The sequence below is a fragment of the Bombus vancouverensis genome, chromosome 14 (genome assembly GCF_051014615.1).
Source record: "Bombus vancouverensis nearcticus chromosome 14, iyBomVanc1_principal, whole genome shotgun sequence".
Lineage (NCBI taxonomy): Eukaryota > Metazoa > Arthropoda > Insecta > Hymenoptera > Apidae > Bombus > Bombus vancouverensis.
Window position 1 is genome coordinate 2490584 of NC_134924.1, and position 24586 is coordinate 2515169.

Sequence of the window (24586 nt, forward strand, 5' to 3'; positions counted from 1 at the left end):
TTAACCAACAGAAATGATTGGAGCTTTATCTTAGCCAATGCACAATCGTGGTACTGTGTGTATGAAAATATAAAAATTTTATATAAGTACGTGCTGCTTGATAGTTACTGGTAAATCTGAATAATTGTAGTAAGTACAGATTTATTTGGAAAGAAAGTGAAATAAATGATTTTTATGACTGTATACAGTTTACTACATAAATGCATATTACTTGTTATCATGTCTAACATTGGTTAATTTTTAATCTTAACCTTAAACTTAATCTTAAAGTCAATTGAGTCAACGGCCCAACATGGAAAATCAAAACGCTATGACAGTTAAAAGCAATAATCCTGCTCCCACAGTGGAACAGATTAATGCTGATCGTATAACACAGGTATTTATAGTTAAACCTACTTTATTACATGGATTACACATATTTTTTCTTTACATCTATTTTATTAAATAATTACAGCTTGCAAATAAATATTGGGCACCACATACTATGGATTCACATCTTCCATTCAGTTCACAAATAGTAGAAGATATTTATATCCAAGAAATATGTGCATCTAAATTTTCTATTCGAAGAATTATGATGTTAGAGTTCAGTCAGTATTTAGAAAATTTTCTATGGCCATATTACAATACAAAAATTGCAACTCGTGCTCATACCATGTCCATTGTTGTTATGGTGAATGAGAAATTTCGAGAACGTGTTCAAGTTTGGAAAGTATTTGAGAAACTTCCAGAATATTTTTCTGAATTTTTCCAAAAAGTCTTAGAGACATGCCTTGAAGACAGTATAATGGACTTTGATTTGAAAGAACAAACAGCATTGATCGTTTTTTTGAATCATTGTTTTAATTCCATGGAAGTATCATTAGTTAGAGAAGAAGTAAAACGGCTGGTGTCATTGTCCATGTGGATTTCACTGCAACAAGGTCGTAGAGAATTAGAGTTTAGGAAATATCCAAAGTGGAGAAAGTACTGGAAGGTTATAAGGAAGAAAGATAGTCCTGAATGTAAAGAAAAGTTAGAGTGGGAACGTAAATTTTTACATAGATTAATGATAAAATTTATGACAATATTGGAAACAGTACCGGAGGAAGGTAAATTAAACCAAATAAAAATCTAATCTGTTTTATATTGTTCAAAAATAGTTTTGTGGTACAATATTATAATTTGCTATTTACTTCTCAATAGGACCACTCTTACCAGATAAGGTACGATATTGTGAAAGGTTTCTTGAGTTAGTAATAGATTTAGAAGCTCTATTACCAACTAGACGTTTCTTCAATACTGTTATGGATGATTGTCATTTGGTAGTGAGATGTCAGCTATCCAATTTATTACATCGTCCAGAAGGTGAATTGTTTGGCCAGGTAAGTTTTATTTCTCAAGTTTTTCAAATAAATAGAAATATCTAGTATAAAAGGATATATTGAAATTGATTTTATAAAAATGATACACCATTTACAAAAGTCATATGTTTGTACAAATATAAATATTATATGAATATCTTAAAAGTAAAAAATTCCTTAGAAGATGATATTTTTATAAGAAATGATAGATGCAATGATAATGTTTATGGATGTTTATATATTTTGCGATTAATGTTATATTTTATACAGATAAGTGCACATTTTCGTAAGGCATAAAAAATTTTGTTTCAAGGCACTTATGGTTATAAATTCCAAATTATTCAAATAGATAAATACATATTTAGTATAGATATATTTAAGTTTGTATGTAAAAAGCAATGAATCTATCAAAAATGATACATATAAATATTATATTCTCCTAGATTAATATAATTTTGTTGATTTTAAAAATTCTTTTAATTAAATACCATTATATACAATGCCTTAGTTTACTATTTATGGACGTTATGTTCCTGCCGTAATAAAACATGTATTTGTTAATATGAACTAATATGATATATTCCTTGTCGAGCACTGGTTTGTGATATAGACTATCATTGCTAAATATGTTTTTCACTTGATATGTTCAATCAAATGTGCAAAATACAACGCTTTCATAGAACAAAATTATTTCATTTGAGATCGAATTTCATAATCGATTATACGATTTAAAAATTGTTTAATATCCTGCGTTAATGGCAGTCATTTCTTCGCCCCAATCAAGGCCCTCGATATTTTCGCCTGAATTACAGCAGTTGCATGTTTTACCAAGTAAGAATGTAACCCTTCTTTGTCCAAATACGCAAACGTATAGTATTAAAATTGCCTGTAGCAAATTAATAACGATATGACAATACTCTAACGCTTCGTAATTCAGTCGTGATAGCAGGAATAATAGCCAACCGGTACTCATTATCGCAAACAGAAAAACGAACATTCTAAAGCTGTATTTCATTTTATGATGAATTCGACCGTATGTGCTCATTCTTTTAATCCTGTTCGCGGTTGTTAATACGAAAGATAAATCAATCATTATCGTAAATGCGATCGATGTAAATAATACGGAAATACCGAGCCAACCGATTGTTTCTTGAGGTGGATATATCTTTCCACCAACGACAGGTTTATTAGTTTCTAAGGCAAAGTGTGCAAAAATCGCAGTACCCGCTATGCAAACCGTCGAACCCCAAACATACGTAGAATAGTAACAGTACTTTCTGCCGTCAGTTACTCTTAAAAATACGTTTCGCGAACGGAAAGTGCTCCATACGTAGTAACCCAAGGCGTTCAACCAGAAAAATGCAGCTAGCAAGGAGACATACATGACGGTATCTGAAAGAAAGAAATATTCTCGTAAAAAGTTAAGCATTTTTCAATCGAAGATATCCTAATTGGAATTGAAATTTAATTTTCCATGAATAGCTTGAATATTTATGAATATTCATGTATTTCATACCGGCAATCATAAAACTGATGTGATTGCCGAATTCCGTGAAAATCCTGACGGTAGACGCAGATTGCCCAGCTATAAGGCACAGAGTCATACTAGTTATCATGTTTCCCACAAGGTCACGCAGTTGTGGTAGAACAAAATAAACAACCGCGACAACCAGATAACTAGCTATCGATATAGCATGAAAGGTGGGATCGATGGCATGTTTCATCAAATAATTTGTATCAGACCATGTAACGACTACGTCGGGTACGCAAATCATCGCGTACATCGCTACCAGTCGATCTCTGCTCAAAATTGCTTTGTCAGCGCAATAATGTCCGAACGGATAATCATAATGAATAGAAACCGTCTCCAGATCATCTTCGTCCATTGAATCTGCATTGTCGAATCCAAATGCACCATTATATTCGTTTTGCTTTCCCTTTGTCAAATCGGTGGTGTAGTGTCGCAACACGCCAGTTGTCAGTATCGCGAGCCGATCCTCGCCTGATCGATAATGATATACGTTCCATTGATGCTCGTTGGGTTGACACTTAGGTCTTCCAATCTTCAGTTGATAATTCGGTTTAACCGGTTTGCTCCTTGATATACCATTGACCTCCTCGATGAATTCCGGTCTCCACTCCGTCTCGTTCGTTTCCGTCAATGGCGTGCACGTGTCGTCTACAAGAAGCTCGTTGTGCTCGCAACACTTCGCCACGCTGATCAAATTTGCCTTCCCGTCTGTGTTTGCAAGAAGGGGATGATTCCCCAGTATACCAACGATGATAAACAACGCACTCACGAGATAATACATGTCATCGAATCGGCACCGTTCCTACTCTCGCGTCTTTGTTACTATACATTGGTTCCGTGCATTCATTCGTCAACCAACTTTCCGCCGTGGCCGAGTTTAGCGTTGCTCGTGATCGATTTCGTGATGGCTACCCTGACGTTATTTCAACAGCGTTGTTATTCACTCGTTCATTTTAACGCAACGATAATAGGACTACTCGTGTGTTCATCGTCATACCTGCCAATGCCGCCTGCGGTAGTAGTTACCCGCCTAGCGAGACTTACCCCTGCCATACTCGCCGCCATCGCATCGCATCCATTTCCATTCTCTGTTGCACTATCTTTTTATCTCTTTTTCTCTTCCGTTTGTTCACTCGCACGCTGGCTTGCTTACTCTCTTTTTCTCTCTTTCCCCCTTCCCTATGGCTGCCTCATCGCTCTCCCTCCTCTCGTATACTCATCTTTACCTTTCTCGTTTACTTTGCATTTTGGCTTCGTTGGTTCTTCTTCCGATATTCGTATCTTCGCGTTAATTTAACTTGTAAAAGTTCGATTTGCTGTATGATCCGAATATTTATAATATAATCATCTATAACATAATTATTTATAGCACGTTTATCAGCATTTATGCAATGGTATTACTTCATACTTTATACGATTAACTGGTGCTTTGTTATATACGTGCGATTTGTTTCGCAGTTTTTAAGCGGCCTCTAAATACTTCATGAAACTTATGGATGAAACTTATTTTGAGGCATGCCTCTAGAACAGGCCCTGGAATTGGGTATAGTGACATATCTACTTATAATCAGCAGGTTTGAAGCAGTGAAATGACATTTTAATAGCTATATGTATACGAAAAAGATTGTAATTGTTAGGTATAGTTTATTATAGTATAGTTTAGGAATGAAATCAGGTCTAGAGGCATGCTGGAAGTACATACATATGTATATATCTGTATCATATTGCACAATCGCTCCTTGAAATTACAACGCGTTTCTTGGTTTTGCACAGCTTCTAATTATGAATCTTATTCGTAGGAGATATAATAGTCATAATTGGAAGTTCATAAAATTTCCTCCTTTTTTGCATGGTTAATTTGGACATATTTTTCAATCAATTCAACTCATTCTCGTTGACTACAACGAAAATCGATGTACGAAATCTTTTTCAATGTAACAAATCGATTATCATGTATCATAATATGTTTATTTATGCTAACGACATATTTATTTTATTATTTGCACGTTTATTTTTACAGTGCAACTTATCGCATTTGTATAATATACAAACGTAGATATTTTATGAATAATGAGCAAAAAAAAATGTTCAAGATAGACTACGCTACAAATGTTACGGATAGCCAATCAATCTCTAGATAAATAACCATCTTTCGACGGAAAATTATCTTATACGTGTACAAATTAAGGTCTAAATCATCTTACAAATAATTCACTGTCTGTTATACTATATTACTCTATATAAATTAAAGAATAAAAATATTCTGAAATTGCCGGTAATTCGAACTTGAAGTCCAAAGAATCGTGTTGCACACGAGTCACTGCTAAGGTATTAAAAGTTTTGCATTTCTCGCTGCAGTAGCAACCTTTGCGTTGCTAAAATATTGATCAGTAACATGTTCCGTCGCCATGGAAAACGTCACGTTGCATTCGTGTCTGTATCACGACAATGCAAATCCTCATCTTTGCAATGTCGATACTAGCATTACTCATAGTAGTATGTGGGTAACCACCACACACGTCATTGTTGTTTTGCGCTATTGTCGTTTATCATGTCTTCGTGCAACAAATTAATTGATTACTCGCGTAGATTGTTTTGTTTAATCATCGTAATAGCTTCACGCAACGAGAAATACGATTGTTCAATGCAGCGTATCAACGATAATTTAGTTTTTACTCTACCTCTTTTTGCACACCGTAGATTATTTTGAATTTTTTAATTAAATAATTTTTTAATTTGTAGAAAATTCTATCTATCTATTTCTACATGATATAAATATAATTTCTAGAAAGGAAAAGATATAAAACTTACGTGAAGTAATATTACCTGGATTTTTTTATTCCAATGGATATAATGCTTAAATTAAAAATGACGCTTAATTTTATTATCATACTTAATTGACGTTGTTTACATAATTCATTTTTTTTCTCTTATATTTATTTTAAGATAGAACACTTTCATTTTGTTCGTTATGGTAGTAAAAAGTATTCTGGCAACTTCGAATGTTTACGCTCATATTTCGTGTGCTCCAGCGTTCGTGGTTTTAACGTTTGCGATATCTGTCGACTAACACGTTTTTAATGACTCAAAGACGTCAGAAGTACATGATGATGTAAGATAAATCGTCGTCTCGGAAGTGTCGCGTCAGTCGATTAGAATGAGAAAGTTTGATACGGACGCCTACGAAGAAGATAATAAAATTACTAGATTACACGAAATTGCCATGATGAGTTGTGAACCTTCTTGTTCTTTAGCTAATCTACAGATCTGCAAAAATCGTATGATAGTAAATGACACGATAATTAACGCGATACTTGTTACTGGGCAATGTTTGTAGAGATTCTTAAAAAACGTATTTTACGACGATTCATTAAAAGAGTATTAAATTCTATACGATCTTTATACGACTATGTTACTTAAATAGAAGTAATTCTTTGTCTCATTGTCATTACTTATGATTATCTTCGACTAGTCGAATATATTGGTATAAGAAGAAACTACACGTCTTATTACGTTACGTTATTAGCGACGAAAAAGAAACAAAGTTATTTTTATAAACACTAATCATGTTGCGATAATTCGACTTCTTCAGGTAGTACTTCCTCGCACTCTTCATCCTCGTAAGCTGCCCAAGATTTTGGAAAACCAATCCCACAAGGTCTCTTTTTTGCCAACAACTTTCTCACTCGTTTTCGCGTTCCAACCAACAAGAGGAATATTATAAAGCCTTGTAATGCATTCACTATATCCATCGGTATCCTAAATTGGAATTAAGAATCAAAGTATGTAATCAAGCATCAACGTGTCTACTATATCTTAGCAATTGAGAAAATTAATTTCTTCGACAAGATTGTGACTTATTTTGTTGATAAACAAACATGATGGAAATTACCAGAAATCTTGTTTACTATGATCAGCATACGAAAGCACTTCAAAAATCCATGTTACGCCCATGAAAAGTATCAGTTTGATGTAAAGCAGGCATTTAAAACGAAGTACTCGTAATTTGCTTCCGCTATAGTTACGATACTGATGCCACAATCGCCAGCCAGTTAGGCCGAGATAGATAACGTTTAACGTCAATAAAATACTGATTGGGCCATAAAAATACGCCCACGTTTGTTCATGCCCTATAAAAACATAGACGATATTCGTTATTCAATAACAAGATTAATATATAATAACGGAGACTATTAAAAGATCGTTAGGTTTTGAAAGATATTGTTCTTACCATTGAACCAACAGCTACTTTCTCCAAAACCGGGTTTCAGATGGTTTCCTTCTACGTGATGAGTAATTAAAATTGCAATTAATAAGCATAATGGTCCACTCCAGCCGATAATAGAATAAATAGTAAAAAGCATTTTATCTCCGATCATGAAATCTTTAAACCTGTAGGAATAACAAATCAAATGATGAATATGAATGAACTAGATCTTTAAATGTTTTTATCGACTTTATTGGTTTTACCAAACTATTCTCCATATATTGAATGAGACGATGTTTAACCAGAAGAAAACAGCCATAAAACCGAAATATAAAATAAATCCTAGAAGAATAAATGAATTATTGATTTAAAAATCGTACAATGTAAATGAGTAAGTATGATATAAATAAACAAATGATTATCAGCATGTCGTACCTAGAGAGACACATATATGATAATCATCATCGTGCGAGTTCCTCAACATCTGAATGGAAAGGATGATATAGCTAACTGTTAATGACGTGACTACAGCCATCATTGCTTTATCTTGAATCTCTCTTAATTCTGGTAGCAAAACATAAACTGCCAAGGTGATGATCAAAAATATGGCCGATATGATACTCAGGGTGCAGAACAATGTGTTTCTCCATTGAATACCGTCGTATTCGGTATCCGTGCATACCAAAGCAATTTTGACACCATTGTTCGGATTTCTTGCCACGCAGAACCTGAATATTTAATTAAATTAGGAATATACAAAAAAAAGTGCATAAAATTTAACATATTTAAGTGTCAAATAAGCTTAAATCCTGTTTTATTCATATTTTAAAAATAGGATAGAAAGAAGAATATTAACAAACAGTATTATGTCGATTTCACGGATTATCTTTAATCCTCGATTAGTGTTGCTGGATCGTGATCCACGAGAATTTAGTTATTCATTTATTTCAACTTTTATTCTGTGTTGTATGTGATAAACACTACACAAATTAAGATATATGAGCGAACTGTTATGGACCCCTATGACCCAACGATAACAGTTGAGGACTAAACAAACTTCTTGAAAAAAATTGCAAACGTCACTGAAAGAAATGCAACTGTAACACATCGTTTACCTCTCTGCTTCTATTTTTGTGGATATCGTGTCTACAAACTGCAGCCACGGTTTCCCATATTCCTCGATTATAGTGAAGTTATCGGACGTGTACATTTCAGGATTGACTATGTACCAACCAAATGAGCACGCGAGATTAATCGCGTTGCCATCAGAACAATTCAGCGTATGTAACCACATGAGACCATCCGAACAGCAATTGTTGTCTTTCGCCTGACTCCATGTGATCGCCAACATTAATAGACTGATCCATAGCAACCCTAGAAAAGGGTAATTCATCCTCAATCACACTCGATCGTGAAAGTTTCGCTCTTCATGAAAACTAAGTAGATTATATCAATTATTATATATTGAAACACACACTTGTTATTGCTACATATATGGCACTATAAAGATCGTTTTCAAGTACTTTTAGCGAGAATCTCCATCGTCCGATCTTTGTGTATATAAATGAGTATTAAAACGTATTTATATTTGATACGTAAAGGCGCCCGTTTACTTCGAACTTGTGGCACTCGTGACGAATATCACGAATGTATCGATACAATCTGAAAGCTTGAAAGGGATTTCACGAATATCGCTATGATATCACAACGATTCCAATATTTTATCTTTTCTATGTTTCAGGAAGTTCTTATTAGTTTGGTAGCAAAATGAGTGGTAATATGATGAAATTGTTAACGATGTCAGAATGAAGGCAAATAATTCTTAGAAGGAATAAGACGAGAGAGAACATCTTTTCCATTCTAATATTCATTGTAGGTCGATGCTTCTTTTTCTGCACGCGTAAAAAGATTATAAACAATGTATTTAACAAAATGATTAATTCCACGTTCTCGATAAGATATGATATATTGCAGAAAATTGTTCTCGTTATCGGTAATTGAATATCGAGCACGTTCGGTCTGGGAAACAAAGAGATTCGCGTTTAAAAAGACGCAGTTGTAGTAATATAGTTCACTGGTGGTTGTTATGCACGTATGCAGTATGAAATGACTGGATCGAAAAAAGAAAAGGGATGTTTGTGCTTCTGTTAGCGAGAATGCTCCTTATTCCCTTTTCTTAGCTTCCTCAATGCCTGCACGAACCATTGCTCTTTTTCATTGAGCCATGTGCAGCACGTGTTTTCTCTTGTTTTTTACGATTGCTATGGTAACAATGCGGCTAATTCAATTTATTCAAATTACGTTAATGAAGTATTATTTGTATCGTCATTTTCTAATGCTTTACAATGTTATGTTATATTTTACTTAAATGAGTACAATCAGAAAAAAAAACGATTTTATCGATATCTCAAAATTGATACATGTTTGTATTCATTTGCATTTCATTTGTATCATTCAGTAATAAACATCGGGTTCTCATAAAGAAGATGAATGAAAAGTTCGCTAAACACGCGCGAGAATGGCAGAATCAAGTATTGCAGACTTCGTATTTATAGAATTTCCTATTTATTAAAGATAGTTTCATGAAGTAACGGAAGTTAGTAATGTGAAATGATTTAATCATTGGTGATAACGTTATTTGCCATACATCTTCAATATATCTGACGCACATAGAGCGTATCTATGATTTTTACTGCCCCTGGCTTCGACACTTTCCTTCTATCAGTCGCTTTAACCGTGATCGACGAGAGAAGGAAAATAACAAACATGTAAATTCTTTCTCTTTTCTCGCGTGATGCAACACGTGTTTTTGCATGTAAAATTTCATGTTTCTTCCTCAAACGAGAAAACCTACATCGTCATTCCGTCGAATAATTCGTTGGAAATTCCTAAAAACACACATGCGTCTTAATCTATCATAAACAAAACCTCCCAACGTGTTACGCGTCAAACATTCGTTACAACGCAAAATCTATACGAATCCAAGGCCTGTTTGGTTATTTATCTAAGGCGAACTATTAGCTAGTATTCGAAATATCTGTGACGTACTTTGTAACAACATATAATTCCCTCAATGAAATCTATTCAGTAGATTCGACAAAATTTCCAAGTAACTCGATGAGTAATTAAGTTAATACTTAGTATTTATCTCAGTCCAAGTATTAACTAGTATTCATCTTCAGAATGCCTACGACGTACTTCTCAACAACATACCTTTCCTCAATAAAATCTATTCAAAAGACAAGACAAAATTTCAAAATATATCACGAACAGTGAATTAAAAACCCGACGAGTAGTTGAGTTAATATTTAACGCAGCTGAATAGAATATGCATGTGTGTGTGTGTGGTTACACAGAGGGAGATAAACAAAGAATAAAAATCAGAATAATCCAATCAGTAGAGCTTTACGTACCTTTGACTGGCAATGTGCCCGAACGCCTGCTGTAATTCACATTCAGCATCATCTCTCTGATTTTTATTAATACATTGCTTTTCATCTACTGCAAAACGAGCTTGTTCCAGTAAAATTCACCAAATAACCAATCAATTCAATCCCATTAATCATATATACCTGGCAATCTTTATTGTCGCAGAAGTTCAAAATAAGGATCGTCTTTTTTGTTGTCTGATGAAAGATTGAAATAAAATCTTAGAGATCAATCTTGGGACCGATCAAAAACAGCCTTCGCTATTTAAGCTCGACTTAGCATATTAATTCTGTTGGTCTTAGCATATTAATTTGTCTAATTTTATACTCTTGTCTCGTTTGATAAACATACAACGTTAGAATGTAAATTATCAGCGGATATAGCTTTTCACCATCTGGATTCTTGATTTAAGAAAAACTGTACCGAAACACGAAGCGCTTTCGTATCGACGAAAAACTGATCTCGATCGGTTCTTAAAGAAATAGAAGAAAGAACAGTCACCTTCTATAGCCACTAGTTTTTCCATTCACTATTAGAACGAATTACTCGATCTACTCGTACGACAAATGAAGATTGTGAAACGAAGTGGCAGATAACCAGACAGACACGTTGACACACTTGCGTTACGCGTTGTACTGAACAATTGTAGATGAAGCATTGATGAGCCGGTCCGAGATATAAGATACTCCCACTGTGGTCGAAGTACAGATTTCTTGGCTGGCTTACAACCAGTGCAGTGTTCAGTGTGCCTTTGTATCCTCACGAGGAGAATGGGTTCCTGTCGAACAGGTTCACCGATGCCTTTATTCTAATTTACGATCCTCTTCCCATCTTCTACGTTTCCTTAGCTATTCTGTCCCTCTTAATTGATATTTAATCTCTAATATTTTTCCAACTATCCAAGATACGTTGAAGTATTTCAAGTTTCCCGTATGTTGTTTATCTTTTAAGTAAAATTATATTGTACAGGCTGTTACGAAACAATAATTAAGTATTTTAAAATGAACAAAGAAAGAGATAATGCTGGCATAGAAAAATGGATGTTTATACATAGTTATGCATTTATAAATTCATATTTTTACCAACATAATAAAAAAACAAGCGAAACTTACATAAAGATTTGTTTCATCTACCGATTACTGTAACGCATACTTTACCTAGGATATTTTGTATATTTTTCGCGTATCCAAAAAATTGCCTCACCTTAAAATTTTCTATAAATGCATTAACAACCGCAGATTAACGGTAAAACTTAGGTTTCTTCCAATTTCGAAATGGTAGATGGAAATATTAATTAGGAAGGGCAGTATTCCTCGTTAGTCATCCATAATCCACCTATCATAAATTACGGAAAGACCGAAAGGTCAAAGCTTAAATAAACTACTGCAAGATAAGATTTTATAAATTTAATACGCTAATAGCAAATTAATGTCATGTTGATTTTATTCGTACGTTATAATGTAGAAAGCGTGCTACGCATATATTCACAGGATTTTTCTGACGAGACATGGTTTATTATAACCTTGGACAACTGACACAGCCTTGAATAATGTTACATTTAATCTACATTGGCACTCGCAAATATAATTGATTTGCAGGCGTCTCTTCATTCATTGTAATGGTATTTTTTTGCGTAATATTTTCGTCGTGGAGAATGATTAAACAGTCTTGTTGCTTCATCAATCTCTACCGAGGTGAACTTTGAATGGACATAGATATGTGTATTTATAAAGTAATTATTGATAGAAACAGCGGAAAGCTCATTAAGGGATAGGCTGTACCTTAAATAAATGGATTAGTATTCGATATATGCATAATAAAACATAAAAAATAATTAAACAATAGCAAGTGACATCGGAAATCACTTGTGAATAGTAATAGTGTCAAACGAAGTAACGTATTACGAATCTGCATAGTTTTAATAGTCTACATATTTATTTATCATAGACATTTATTTCTATTTATCACATTATGGTGTGATAAATATTATTGATTATATTTGATATATATGATTATATTTGTTTATTCGATTTACAGCTATTAGAAATGTTGAAGTTTTACGCGAGGTTTGAAATCAACGAAGAAAGCGGCGACCCCCTCACTGATCACGATATGACACAATTGCATTACACTAAAATTACTTCGCTTCAGGTATGAAACATAACATATATTTCGAACGCTTAAGAAACTATTGCTTTAAAAATTAAATTTCTTTTTTATCTTTCTTTTTATCGAAAAGAAGTAGACAATTCCAAGAAAAGAAATAAAATATTCTTTCTTATCAAATAATGAAAATGACAAAATTATTTGTCTTGCTATTAATTGATATGTTAATTCTTGTAAATAAGTATTCAACTTTCGAGTTATGCATTATTGAAACGATTTTTCCGCATCATTTGTCAAATCATCAACGTTCTCGTTAGAATGGGCGTTCATATATTAAAACCAAAGGAGTACAAAAGCATAAACCAACAAACAAAATTCAAACTGTGCACAGAAAGCAGTTTTTGCGAAGTTCCCGGACTTACGAAGCTTTGCGTTGGCGAATGTGGCGAGCGTTGATACGAGAGAAGCTCTTTATAAACACTTCGGGTTACTCAGGTAATCTCTTTACAATTTGTATCTTATTTATTGTACGCTTTTCTAAAGAATTATAAATCATTTTCATATTTTATCTCTATGCGAATTTTCAGTCAAGAGAAGCTAAGATCAATTGCAAGTTACCTCAGTTTGGTACCATCGGAAGAACGCGAGAAAGATGAGAATTGGTACCGGTATGATATAGACTTTCTTCGAGAACTTTTGGTAAGTTAAGTAAAAAGAAAGTTAGTAAAAGAAGGAAGAATAGAAAATATAGATTTAACATTGTGAATAATATAAACTTTAGATTTCACGTCACGAGCGTAGAGCTTCTCAGTTAGAGGAGCTCAATGAAATGCCACTTTATCCAACAGAAGAGATCATTTGGAACGAGAGTATTGTACCGACAGAATATTTTTCTGGCGAAGGTTGTTTAGCTTTGCCAAAATTGAATCTGCAATTTCTTACTCTGCACGATTATTTACTGAGAAACTTCAATCTATTTCGACTTGAATCAACTTGTATGTGTAGAATAAATGTAATTAATTGAAGTAATATAGGATGATCTTCTCACTAGTTGATACAAAACCAACGTCGCCAATCATATCGCGGATAAACACTCTCATTTTTATTTCATGGATATACACACACGTAATTGTCTCTGACCTAACACAGAGCCATTATCGATTTGCGATATTAAATCATATGTATAGATTAGCATAATGTTATCACTGTGGAATAATTTCATTTGAATCAACTGGCGAAAAAATCATCCTGTAATATAGTACAGTAAATAATGATATGAAATATTTATAGATGAAATACGGCAAGATATCGAAGATGCTGTGAGCAGACTAAGCCCTTGGTAAATTACCATATTTCAATAAACTGAAACCATTAAAAAGTATATTATTAATAATATAATGTATTTTATCTAGGCGAGCCGAAGATGGTGGTGTTTACTTCGGCGGTTGGGCTAGAATGGCTCAACCTATTACACAATTTGCTGTAGTCGAGGTAGCGAAACCTAATATTGGCGAGAAAAGACCATCCAGAGTACGTGCTGATGTCACAATAAATTTAAGTGTTCGTAAAGAAATTAAGTCTGAATGGGAAAACCTCCGGAAACACGATGTCTGTTTCCTCATTACAGTTAAACCACAAAACCCAATCGGTAAGATTTCATCAAATAATTTTAATTATTTTATTGTACTTCATGTAATTAAAAAGGCAATTAAGTCAATAATTTAACATGCAGGTACAAAATACAGTCACAAAGTACCTTTTGTACCACAAGTTGGATTAACAACTGTACGAGGATGTGAAGTTGAAGGTATGTTAGATTCAAACGGTAGAGTAATCGAAGATGGACCTGAACCACGCCCGATTTTACCTGGAGATACTCGCACGTATAGAGTTTGGCTAGATTGTAATCAATATAGAATTGATATGGATAATGCTAGCCATGGTGGTGAAGATGTATATGAAAGTTTTAACATCATAATGAGACGTAAACCTAAAGAGAATAATTTCAAAGCAGTTTTGGAAACGATAAGAGAGCTTATGAATACAGAATGCGTCGTACCCTATTGGTTGCATGACATAATTCTCGGATATGGTGATCCTGGTGCTGCTCGTTATTCTAGGTACATCAGATACAGATATTATACTTGAAATATACAATAACATTAAAAGTCTCTAGATATTCCATATTTTTATTTTCTTATAGAATGCCAAATGAAATTGCATCAATGGATTTCAATGATACATTTCTTGATATAAATCATTTAAAAAATAGCTTCCCTCAATATAAAATTAAGGTTTCTACCAATGATGAATCGAAATTAGTACGTCCTTTTCGTTTAACATTTGAAGATGTACTTGCGAAACATAATGTTGAACTCGTAAAGAAAGTTATCAAAATTGAACCTCATGTGCCACCCAGTAGAGGCCCTTATAAAGCTAATGAACCAAAAAAGTATGAGGAACTATTTTTTTCCTTCTTTAGTGATAAAGTAAAAGTTATGTATAATAATATTATATACAATTTCATTCCAGAAATCAGATTCCTTTTACACCAACGCAGGTCGAAGCCATTCGTGCAGGTATGCAACCAGGATTGACGCTTGTTGTAGGTCCTCCTGGTACTGGTAAAACGGATGTCGCTGTTCAAATTATATCAAATCTTTATCATAATTTCCCGAATCAGAGAACCCTTATAGTTACACATTCTAATCAAGCACTGAATCAACTTTTTGAGAAAATCATGGCACTTGATATAGATGAAAGACATTTATTGCGTCTTGGTCATGGCGAAGAAGCGCTAGAAACTGAGAAAGATTTCAGCAGATACGGTAGAGTTAATTATGTTCTAGCTAAACGTTTGGATCTTTTAATGGAAGTTCAAAGATTACAGGTTTGTAATTTACAATATGAACTACAATATGTATTATATCTATTACATATGATTTACATGTATAAAATGTACAAAATTAATGGTTTTAGGAATCTTTAAACGTAAAAGGTGATGTCGCATATACATGCGAAACAGCAGGACACTTTTTTATGTATCAAATACTCACAAGATGGGAACGCTTTGAAACCAGAATTAAGCAAAGACAGGGAACAGAAAATAATGCACCTGCTGCTTTTATCATAGATGAAGAATTTCCATTTCATAAATTCTTTGACAATGCGCCAAAACCATTATTTAAACGAAATTCGTATGAAGAAGATCTTGAAATAGCATGCAGTTGTTTTCGGTAAATTTATATCAAATAAAGATTTTGCATAAGAAAATATATTTATAACTAAATTTTTATTAAATATCATTCTTGCAGATATATAGAGCGGATTTTTGCTCAATTAGAAGAGTTTAGAGCTTTCGAGTTATTACGATCTGGCTTAGATAGATCGAAATATTTATTAGTCAAAGAAGCAAAAGTTATTGCTATGACTTGTACTCATGCTGCTCTTAAAAGACGTGAACTAGTAGACATGGGATTTAAATACGACAACATTCTCATGGAAGAATCTGCTCAAATTTTAGAAATTGAAACTTTTATACCGTTATTACTACAGAATCCACAAGATGGATATAATCGATTGAAACGTTGGATAATGATAGGAGATCATCATCAGTTACCACCAGTTATTAAAAACATGGCTTTCCAGAAATATTCAAATATGGAACAATCTCTTTTTGCAAGATTTGTACGATTGGGTGTTCCTACAGTTGACCTCGATGGTCAAGGTCGTGCAAGACCCAGCATTTGCAATTTATACAACTGGCGTTATAAAAAATTGGGCAATCTTGCACATGTGGAAAATAGCCCGGAATACTTAGTGGCAAATGCTGGATTCTTATATGACTTTCAACTTATTAATGTCGAAGATTTCAATGGAGTGGGTGAAAGTGAACCCAGTGCCTACTTTTATCAAAATCTCGCTGAAGCTGAGTATTGCGTAGCTGTATTTATGTACATGCGTCTTCTTGGCTATCCAGCGGACAAAATTAGTATATTAACTACTTATAATGGACAAAAGCATTTAATAAGAGACGTAATAAACATAAGATGTGCTAGCAATCCTTTGATAGGTCGACCAAATAAAGTAACAACGGTTGATAAATACCAGGGTCAACAAAACGACTATATATTACTATCTCTCGTGAAAACTCGAGCTGTCGGTCACTTACGAGATGCACGACGATTAGTAGTCGCTATGTCAAGAGCGCGTCTTGGCCTTTATGTTTTTGCTAGAGTATCTCTTTTTAACAACTGTTTTGAATTAACACCCGCATTTGCTCAGCTAATGCAGCGGCCATTAAAACTACAGCTCCTTCCTCAAGAACATTATCCTACCGAGAGACTTAATAATGCTAATCTCTCTACTTCACCAATGGAAATTGAAGACATGCCTCATATGGCTAAATTTGTCTACGATTATTACATAGAAAAAGTTAGTGGTATAAAAGTAAGTTATATAGAAACTTTCTTTATATTCATTCATATCATAATTAAGTAAAGAGCAATAAATAACATTTAATTAATTACAGGAATCACAAAAAGTATGGCAGAAACCAGGTATGATGCAAACACCTAACAGTCCATCTTACAAAGTTCCTGCCCATCCTGGAGCAGATGATGATACGGATGATGAAGAAATTAATCAAGTGGAGGATGAGCAGGAAAATATCAAAAAAGAAGAGAATAAAGAACCAAAATTTGAATTAATTAAAAATTTAGTTGAGGACCTAACTTCGGAAAATGAAGGCAGTGATTGTTAGAGACAAGCTCATACATCTATAAATGAGCACTAAGTAATAATAAACAAATATTTTTACTAAAAATACTCTTTTTTTATTAAAATTATACATTATTATTACATTAACATGATGTCGAAAGTTATTATAGTAAGATTAAAAAATATTTATATTTATTATAAATATCATATTCTGATTTTCATATATTTTATGTATTTTATGTTCGTTTTAAAAATGTTTTAGATAAATAGATTCATATTTCACTTTGTTAATATTTTTATCTTAACGTGTGTTTTTCTGATTGTAATTTTTTGTGCCTTTCTAGTAACTTTTTCGAATTTTCGTTAGTTAGTTGAACACTTGACGGCACATAACTGTCATCAAATTTCATCGTCTTACTAGTAAAATCTGGATAATATTCCTCGATAGATGCTTTAATTCCCTTTGAATTGGGAATGTATTCTTCAGGATGTTTTAGAATGGTTGTACCACTAGGTTCATACGTTTCATAAGATACTTTTAATGAATCCATGGAATTTGGTACATATCGAACTACGTCCGCTACGCTCTTACTATCCGATACTATAGGAGAATATTCATTTGAAAATACTTGGATTTGTTCCAATGTACTCTTTCTACTTGGTATATAGTTCAAGTTCATGCATAACTTTTTCGCCACAGGTGCGTTTGGTACATACTCCTCTAAGATATCATTTCCCAGATTGTCAACTGGTAGACATCTTTTAACTCTATCGTTTTTTGTGTTAATCGATTCCTTCGCTACTAAATCATTGTTTCCTGATTTTGTGAGTAAAGTATTCTTACTATCTTTTTGATGTATATGGTTGGAAGTCTTCCTGACTGGCTTTTCTGTTATTTGATTCAAAATATCTTTTTTCTCTATTGTTACTTTGGGTAATTCCGACTTTTCTAATTTCTTCTTTGCTGGGGAAACATTTACTCTAATAGTAGGTAACGATGTAACATCTTTTATACTTTCTGATGGTTCAAATGTATATCTATAGTTTGTAAAAATATCTATGTAAATAACTAACAATAATTATATATCATGATGTAACCATTGATGTATATATTTTTTAAATTGTAATGTAATAGGTTAAAGGCAATATTTTTATATGTAATATTAAAAATTAATATAATTTTTATATAAATTACTTTATTTATATTTTATATAAATAAATATATATGAAAAATAGCATAACTTAAGTAAAATTGAAATTAATATCGAACATAAAATGATTTTGCTTACGTGATTTCCAATTGTCGAGTAGATTTTTTACATTTGCATTTCTTAAAATTCTGAGGCGATCCTTCTGTTTGAACATTGCGCAAAATTGCTTTCTCCAAAATTTTATACAGTGCCACCCAATCCTCGAGATCAAGCCATTTATTAGTTGAAACCTTTTTCTCTTTAATTTTGATAGTCTTCTCTTGAACAGTAACAACAGCCGTAACTAAACAATCATTCGAAGCCTACGAACACAGCTCCTGTTTTACTTGTGCAGATGCAAGATCGTCTATTGACAGCTGTTAGCAGCTGTTAAATGAGATACCTTAATTACTTCCAAATATTGACCATCACGAAACATTTTTAAAATATATTGTAAATTATTAATAATTTGATTATTATTTCGTGAGTTACTTGCTCTTATTGTTTCACGGGTTTTTTGTTTTCAATTTGTTCAAGAAGTTCTATCGATGATCTTTTTAATATCGCCGCTTGTCACCTTGGCTCCAGTATTATGTCAACGTAATGCACCGACTCACACATGTCAGATATGTGAACATGAAAGTTAACTAAGATATTGTGTAAACAGAAGAAAAATTTCTCTTATAATTATTAACAGAATCCATAAATTTTTATACAGTATACAAAATTTATATATGAAAAATTGATAAAACTATATTGTATCATTTATTTAAAATAATTTTTATTTTATAAAGAAATGATATCACTTCATTGAAATTTAACTTTGATACATACATAAATTATTTAATGCGTTATTTCATGCATTAGATTAGATCTAAATTCAATATTATTACTTGGTATAATATGAATTATTAATAATATATTTCTCATAGAAATATTGATCTTAATGGAACTAAATAATAAATAAATGTTTGTATCTTTTATGTTAATTTAAAATTTTATATATGTATCTGCGAAATTAAACATTTTCATATGAGAAATGTACGAACATTCGCTATTTTAAGCTTTTCATAATCGAAGAATTTATGTAAAAATAACTGATGATTAAATATTTCGTTAAATATATACGCGATAAAGTATTTTCATATAGACGTATTTCAGGTACCATACTGCCTTTAAAGAAAAAATAAAAGTAATAATGTCAGAGAAAAAGCCAAATATTTTCGAAAGATTTATCATTTTTAGCGAAACAGACACCAAAACGTTGAAGGTATGTTCTAACCTACATTTTATTTTACACACAAACATTATTTTTATGTATATAATATAATTATATTAATTGATTTTTAATTTCAGATATTCAGTTATGGAATTGCTAGTATAAGTTTAGTGATTGCACTCTATCGAATTAGACCTGTATGTATAATAAATATTAATAATGTTTCATTTATTTCTATGTTTTGTAACTTTTATTGTCGTATTTTTAGTTTGCCAAATTTAGAAAACCATCCAGCATACCATCTCACTTTTTACAAAAAAAAGTTCAACTTCAGGGTACTGTGATACATATAGAACCAAATTATGGTACACTTTTAATGGTTGATCACAAACCATTAATATCTTTGCCTCGACTAAGTAGTCCGACATATTTACCAATTAAAGTAGCTGGTCTTGATGTAACAGCTAATGGTAGGTAATGATGAATTAAACATTTGAAAATTTATTACTCTAATAAAATAAAAAACATGCTTTTAGGTATTAGTTGGTTGCAAACAATTGTTAGTGGAAAAGAAATAACTTTCATTCCTTTAGCCACGGAAAAGGACTATGTAACTTGTATAGTATCTATAGAGCGAAATGAGGTAAATAAGAATTGTTAAGCTTGCTCTTTTTTTCAGTGCACCAATTCACAATATTAAATTTTATAGAAACAAATAAAAATTGGTGAAGAATTAGCAAAACTTGGTTTTGCTATAGTAGCAAAAGATTCTCCAAAGACATTGATACAAGATAAAGACATCGTAAGCTATCATAAGTGTTTATTGAAAGCACAAAAATGGGCACAAAATAAAAGAAATGGACACTGGCATTTTGTTAAAAATCCTACGATTTTATGGCGAATCCAACAGAATTTAAATAATAAGTTGAAATCAATACTGCCTACATTTATAGCACAACAACTTAATATTTAACTACAGGTTTCTAATTCTTCTAATTCTATAAATCTTAATTTAAAAAAAGCTTATATACCTTTTAGTAATATATTAAAAATATTTATAGTAATAGTAAACATATAGCAGTTTTAAACTTGTACTTAAAGGTTTAAAATTTTAAGCTTGTTTCTGGAGGAGCAATAACCAAAATCATAGAAGTAAAAGACAATATTTAAAAAAGCAAACATTTATTTTTATATCAGTTATACAACCTTACCAAATTCTATATAAAATTAAGAACATTGTTTAACACCATTCATGTTCAAAATTAATCTGCATATATAATACCCAGTTAAAGACAAATATATCTGCAAACATTTTGCATCAAAGAGTAACGCATTATTGTTATTTTCATACATATATTGTGTATAATATGTATTATACTCGAAGTAGAAAAATATCCTAGATTACATACAAAAATAGAAATTAAAAATTTAATGGAAGATTCATACATGGTATCTTTATAATCACAGAAAACATTTGAATTAAATGTGTAATTTATAAGCAAATGTGATCTCTAATATAAATTATTTTATTTATAGAACAATTATTTTAATAGTTTTATTATACAATTTGTTCTGGAATGTTAATTCATATCAAAACAATATAACCGCCCATAACAAAATGGATTCTCTTTTCTTTTTATTTGGACCTCATCTTCATTATGCAGTTAAATAAAATTAGAACTTACAAAATGCATACATACACACGCATATACATATATCAGTATATATGTATGTGTTTGTATTAAATATTATATTAGTATATATATCATAATATGGAATGTTTTACAGAAACAACACCATTCTCAATCTTATATACAGATTTGACATATGAAAACTAATACATAATAAAATAAAAGAATTCTTTAAATATCACCTTTTTTGGAACGTTGTTTAGAAAGTATAAGTAAAAACTAAATCCTACACCGGTAAGGAATGAAATGTGTATGAAATATGTACGTTATAATTTCATAAAACCTAACAAATAAATCGATATGTTTGGAATATGTAGAACTTTTAACATGGAATAGAATAATACAATGAGTATTAATTTAAATTTGGACTGATGTTTTCAACTTGTACACATTGGTTTATTTTTTAGTAGAATCTTCATTTTTTTTCATAGGTTTGGATTTTGCAGTCTGAGTTTCATGATCATTTTTTTTTACAGAATCTACAGATTTTGTTTTTATTCTTGCTTCATTGCTTTGTTGTGACGATTCAGGTTTAACTTGTGAATTGGATTTATCTTTCTTAATTTCCTTTGAATCTTTTCCAGATGCTTTAGGTGATGATGTTGTTGGTTTTGGAGTGGTAGTGGTACTGGTGGTAGTAGGTTGTGACGTTGTAGACTTCTGTATGGTCTCCTTTGGTCTTGTTGCATCTGAATTTGGTTTTTGTGTTGTTTGTGCCTTAACTGTTGATTTCGGAGGTAGTTTTGTAGTTGCTTCTTGTTTAACAGTTGATTTTGTCGATTTTGCTTCTACTTTAATATTTGGTGTAGCTGAAACTGTTAAAAGCGGTTCTTCCTGTTTTTGTTCCTTCTTAGCTGAATGTTTCGTATTAAGTGCTAAATCTAGAAATGCTTGCTTCAATGGGACCCTCATAATATATTCATTCCAAGGAGAACCAAACCATAAATATCCATTATGTATATAAGCACTAGAAATTTCAGTAATATCTTCTGAGTATAAAACATTCAAAATTTTTCCTGTTTTATCCATCCTAAGTATTATTGAATCACTCTTTAATGCTGTATTTTTTGAAAGATCAAATGAACCTACTGTATGTAAAACTCTTTCTGAATAGTAATTTGGATAAATATCTTGCAATAATTTAAATGGAGCTTCTATTAAATAAAGTAATCTTGATAACATTTTCCTTATATGTGGATGTGGTATCAGAGATTGAACTAAAAGAGGATGTTCAGAATCTACAGTGAAAATTAAAGTTACTAGAAAGCCTCCTTGCCCATCACTATGTACATTATCAGGTAGACCAGGTAAACCTTCTGCAAAGATTTCTTTTTGTCCAGCTTTTGAACCTTTTATATTATATTTGATAATGTATGAGTTAAGAGTACTTAGTACAATCAGAAAGCTTTCATCATCACTTAATAAGACACCATTTGCAAATCCTATATTTTTTACTAATACTTCATTTTTTTTTGTTGCTGCATTATATCGAATAAGCCTGTAAAGAAGTATTTACATATAAATATAAATATTATACTTATTAAATACCAAACTAAACTATACTAACTAAATTTGAAACTTACCTTCCTGATGGATTAGCTAAGAATGTATAGGTTGAATCATGAAGTGGAAAATCTACAGATGAATCTGTCCAATAAATATCTCCATTCTTTGCAATATCTAATGAATTAACCATTCTTGGAATCTTTCCATCAATAGGTTCAGAACTGTTGATTATATTTATATACTGTCGTGTATTAACATTTACTTTGAAAATACCATAGTAACTATCAGCAACAAACAGTTCCCCCTTATCATTAAATTTTAGACCCAAAGGTCTACCACATTTTTGTTCTTGCCACAACCCATCTGTAAGTACCACTTTTATTCAAGATATGCATTTGCTTAAACATTTCAGTAATTTTGTTAATTTTTTTAAACAAAATCTAGCTTTATTATCTGAGCATGTTTGTATTTAAACTATTAAATTTGTTATCTTTGTGAATGCAATATGTAGAATTCCAAAAAAAGAATAATAATAATAATAAATATTTAATGTAAATAAATTAATATAAATATTTTCTAATAATTATTACAACATACCACACTTTTGTCCAAACTTTACAATAGGTTTAATTCGATTTTCTTCAATTTGTACAACATAACCTCCACGTATACCAGTATATATTTCTCCATTAAACGATGCAAAAGCTTCTGGACCTTTGATTTCTCCAGAGAATAATATTTCAGGACCTTGTAGTCGAATCTTTGTTACAGATTTCAGTGTTTGTAAATCCCAAGGAAGTTTCATACTGAAATATTTATAGTAAAAAATCATAATTAATTGTTTTACCTATTTGACAATTATATTATTATAAAATAAATACCATACCTATATTCGGAATATTCTGCATCTGGGGGTAAACCTGGTAAAAAGGTAATGACAGCTAAGAAGAAACTGACATATATTATTACGGTACCAATTGACTTTATGTACCCCATTATTTAAACAATCGGCTATGAATATTTTAAAGATATGGTATATTTTACGAGCAACTTTAAAAACACTAAGAGGCTCTTTTAATGTTTCTTCATCCTAATACCTATTGCACTGAGAAAAAAGAGTTACTACTTTTACGTTTTACGTGTTTCTTGCCACTGCAAATAACGGCATTCACAATTTTAATGGCGGTGTGTACCGCAAATTATGTATCTTTGCCAATGTCAGCAAAAGTTAGATCAAATAAATGCCACGCGGACGGAAGGTGGTGATATTAACAATTTCCGTTGATCAGAAGATTTTATTTATACTGACAACTCAGCAAAATTTTAAATAGTTATTTATATCTCTTACTTATCATCAATTGATTAAATGGTTAACCTTTGATTTGAATATTTTCTTTTGAACTAATTTTAACTTTCGAATGACACATTAATTACAATTTTAATTATTAATTATTCGAATGAATTATATTTATATCATTGATAATATTGTATCAATAACTATTATATATTAAGAAAAGTATATACTATTTGACTCTTTTACAACAAACAGTAGCATTTTTATTCACATCTAAATGGAGATGTTTCTATCTTTCTTATAGTACAATGAATTTCTCTAACATATAATACTTATGATAATTCATTAAAA

The 24586-nt window shown here is 31.7% G+C and overlaps 6 protein-coding genes across 11 annotated transcripts; 2 read left to right on the forward strand and 4 right to left on the reverse strand.

The window, feature by feature from the left end:
• Positions 1–28: 28 nt before the first annotated feature.
• On the forward strand, positions 29–17441 carry LOC117161980 (RNA helicase aquarius). Of its 2 annotated transcripts, XM_076624069.1 has the most exons (16): positions 29–129; positions 271–376; positions 455–1091; positions 1186–1364; positions 12548–12661; positions 13008–13111; positions 13204–13315; positions 13398–13611; positions 13907–13955; positions 14029–14264; positions 14349–14736; positions 14820–15068; positions 15149–15506; positions 15596–15852; positions 15931–17065; positions 17148–17441. In XM_076624069.1, exons 2-16 carry the CDS (start codon positions 293–295, stop codon positions 17376–17378), a joined length of 4347 nt encoding a protein of 1448 aa, XP_076480184.1. In that variant the 5' UTR covers positions 29–129; positions 271–292; the 3' UTR covers positions 17379–17441. The 2 variants fall into 2 exon arrangements, with proteins under 2 accessions (XP_076480184.1, XP_076480185.1); XM_076624070.1 differs by lacking the exon at positions 14820–15068 and having other exon boundaries at positions 61–376.
• Positions 1562–4251, reverse strand: mthl5 (G-protein coupled receptor Mth-like 5). The gene is made up of 2 exons (XM_033343790.2): positions 2860–4251; positions 1562–2735 (listed from the first exon to the last, which is right to left on the reverse strand). The coding sequence occupies exons 1-2, from the start codon at positions 3653–3655 to the stop codon at positions 2083–2085; spliced, it is 1449 nt and encodes a 482-aa protein (XP_033199681.1). The 5' UTR covers positions 3656–4251; the 3' UTR covers positions 1562–2082.
• On the reverse strand, positions 5737–11169 carry LOC117161990 (putative G-protein coupled receptor Mth-like 1). 3 transcript variants are annotated; one of them, XM_033343791.2, is made up of 9 exons: positions 11012–11169; positions 10654–10707; positions 10495–10582; positions 8197–8455; positions 7517–7809; positions 7345–7423; positions 7106–7266; positions 6767–7004; positions 5737–6633 (listed from the first exon to the last, which is right to left on the reverse strand). In XM_033343791.2, exons 3-9 carry the CDS (start codon positions 10577–10579, stop codon positions 6435–6437), a joined length of 1314 nt encoding a protein of 437 aa, XP_033199682.1. In that variant the 5' UTR covers positions 10580–10582; positions 10654–10707; positions 11012–11169; the 3' UTR covers positions 5737–6434. The 3 variants fall into 3 exon arrangements, with proteins under 3 accessions (XP_033199682.1, XP_076480196.1, XP_076480197.1); XM_076624081.1 differs by having other exon boundaries at positions 10654–11167; XM_076624082.1 differs by adding an exon at positions 8559–8750 and having other exon boundaries at positions 10495–11167.
• LOC117161993 (uncharacterized) lies at positions 17429–19067 on the reverse strand. The gene is made up of 3 exons (XM_033343802.2): positions 18929–19067; positions 18625–18848; positions 17429–18373 (listed from the first exon to the last, which is right to left on the reverse strand). The coding sequence occupies exons 1-3, from the start codon at positions 18962–18964 to the stop codon at positions 17632–17634; spliced, it is 1002 nt and encodes a 333-aa protein (XP_033199693.1). The 5' UTR covers positions 18965–19067; the 3' UTR covers positions 17429–17631.
• Positions 18022–21367, forward strand: LOC117161996 (protein C3orf33). Of its 3 annotated transcripts, none has more exons than XM_076624085.1 (6): positions 18022–18160; positions 19687–19795; positions 19882–19941; positions 20013–20214; positions 20281–20387; positions 20454–21367. In XM_076624085.1, the coding sequence occupies exons 2-6, from the start codon at positions 19724–19726 to the stop codon at positions 20715–20717; spliced, it is 705 nt and encodes a 234-aa protein (XP_076480200.1). In that variant the 5' UTR covers positions 18022–18160; positions 19687–19723; the 3' UTR covers positions 20718–21367. The 3 variants fall into 3 exon arrangements, with proteins under 3 accessions (XP_076480200.1, XP_076480199.1, XP_076480201.1); XM_076624084.1 differs by lacking the exon at positions 18022–18160 and adding an exon at positions 19043–19125; XM_076624086.1 differs by lacking the exon at positions 18022–18160 and adding an exon at positions 19095–19184.
• LOC117161986 (adipocyte plasma membrane-associated protein Hemomucin) lies at positions 21250–24256 on the reverse strand. Its single transcript, XM_033343786.2, has 4 exons — positions 23828–24256; positions 23539–23747; positions 23019–23304; positions 21250–22933 (listed from the first exon to the last, which is right to left on the reverse strand). The coding sequence occupies exons 1-4, from the start codon at positions 23935–23937 to the stop codon at positions 21832–21834; spliced, it is 1707 nt and encodes a 568-aa protein (XP_033199677.1). The 5' UTR covers positions 23938–24256; the 3' UTR covers positions 21250–21831.
• Between the last annotated feature and the right edge of the window lie 330 nt (positions 24257–24586).

Excerpts from the sequence above, each read along its gene's own strand:
- LOC117161980 (XM_076624069.1), top strand. The coding sequence starts at position 293 with ATGGAAAATCAAAACGCTATGACAGTTAAAAGCAATAATCCTGCTCCC. Across the intron at positions 13,956-14,028 it reads GTGAGCAGACTAAGCCCTTG|GCGAGCCGAAGATGGTGGTG; the intron begins GTAAATTACCAT and ends TATTTTATCTAG. Across the intron at positions 14,265-14,348 it reads TAAACCACAAAACCCAATCG|GTACAAAATACAGTCACAAA; the intron begins GTAAGATTTCAT and ends TTTAACATGCAG.
- mthl5 (XM_033343790.2), bottom strand. The coding sequence starts at position 3,655 with ATGTATTATCTCGTGAGTGCGTTGTTTATCATCGTTGGTATACTGGGG. Across the intron at positions 2,736-2,859 it reads CATCAGTTTTATGATTGCCG|ATACCGTCATGTATGTCTCC; the intron begins GTATGAAATACA and ends TCTTTCTTTCAG.
- LOC117161990 (XM_033343791.2), bottom strand. The coding sequence starts at position 10,579 with ATGAAAAGCAATGTATTAATAAAAATCAGAGAGATGATGCTGAATGTG. Across the intron at positions 8,456-10,494 it reads GGGCACATTGCCAGTCAAAG|GGTTGCTATGGATCAGTCTA; the intron begins GTACGTAAAGCT and ends ACCCTTTTCTAG. Across the intron at positions 6,634-6,766 it reads CATAGTAAACAAGATTTCTG|GATACCGATGGATATAGTGA; the intron begins GTAATTTCCATC and ends ATTCCAATTTAG.
- LOC117161993 (XM_033343802.2), bottom strand. The coding sequence starts at position 18,964 with ATGTTTCGTGATGGTCAATATTTGGAAGTAATTAAG. Across the intron at positions 18,849-18,928 it reads AATATTTGGAAGTAATTAAG|GCTTCGAATGATTGTTTAGT; the intron begins GTATCTCATTTA and ends CTGTGTTCGTAG. Across the intron at positions 18,374-18,624 it reads ACTCGACAATTGGAAATCAC|ATATACATTTGAACCATCAG; the intron begins GTAAGCAAAATC and ends TACAAACTATAG.
- LOC117161996 (XM_076624084.1), top strand. Across the intron at positions 19,796-19,881 it reads CAGACACCAAAACGTTGAAG|ATATTCAGTTATGGAATTGC; the intron begins GTATGTTCTAAC and ends TTTTAATTTCAG. Across the intron at positions 19,942-20,012 it reads CACTCTATCGAATTAGACCT|TTTGCCAAATTTAGAAAACC; the intron begins GTATGTATAATA and ends TCGTATTTTTAG.
- LOC117161986 (XM_033343786.2), bottom strand. The coding sequence starts at position 23,937 with ATGGGGTACATAAAGTCAATTGGTACCGTAATAATATATGTCAGTTTC. Across the intron at positions 23,305-23,538 it reads AAAGTTTGGACAAAAGTGTG|ATGGGTTGTGGCAAGAACAA; the intron begins GTATGTTGTAAT and ends TGGTACTTACAG. Across the intron at positions 22,934-23,018 it reads TTAGCTAATCCATCAGGAAG|GCTTATTCGATATAATGCAG; the intron begins GTAAGTTTCAAA and ends ACTTCTTTACAG.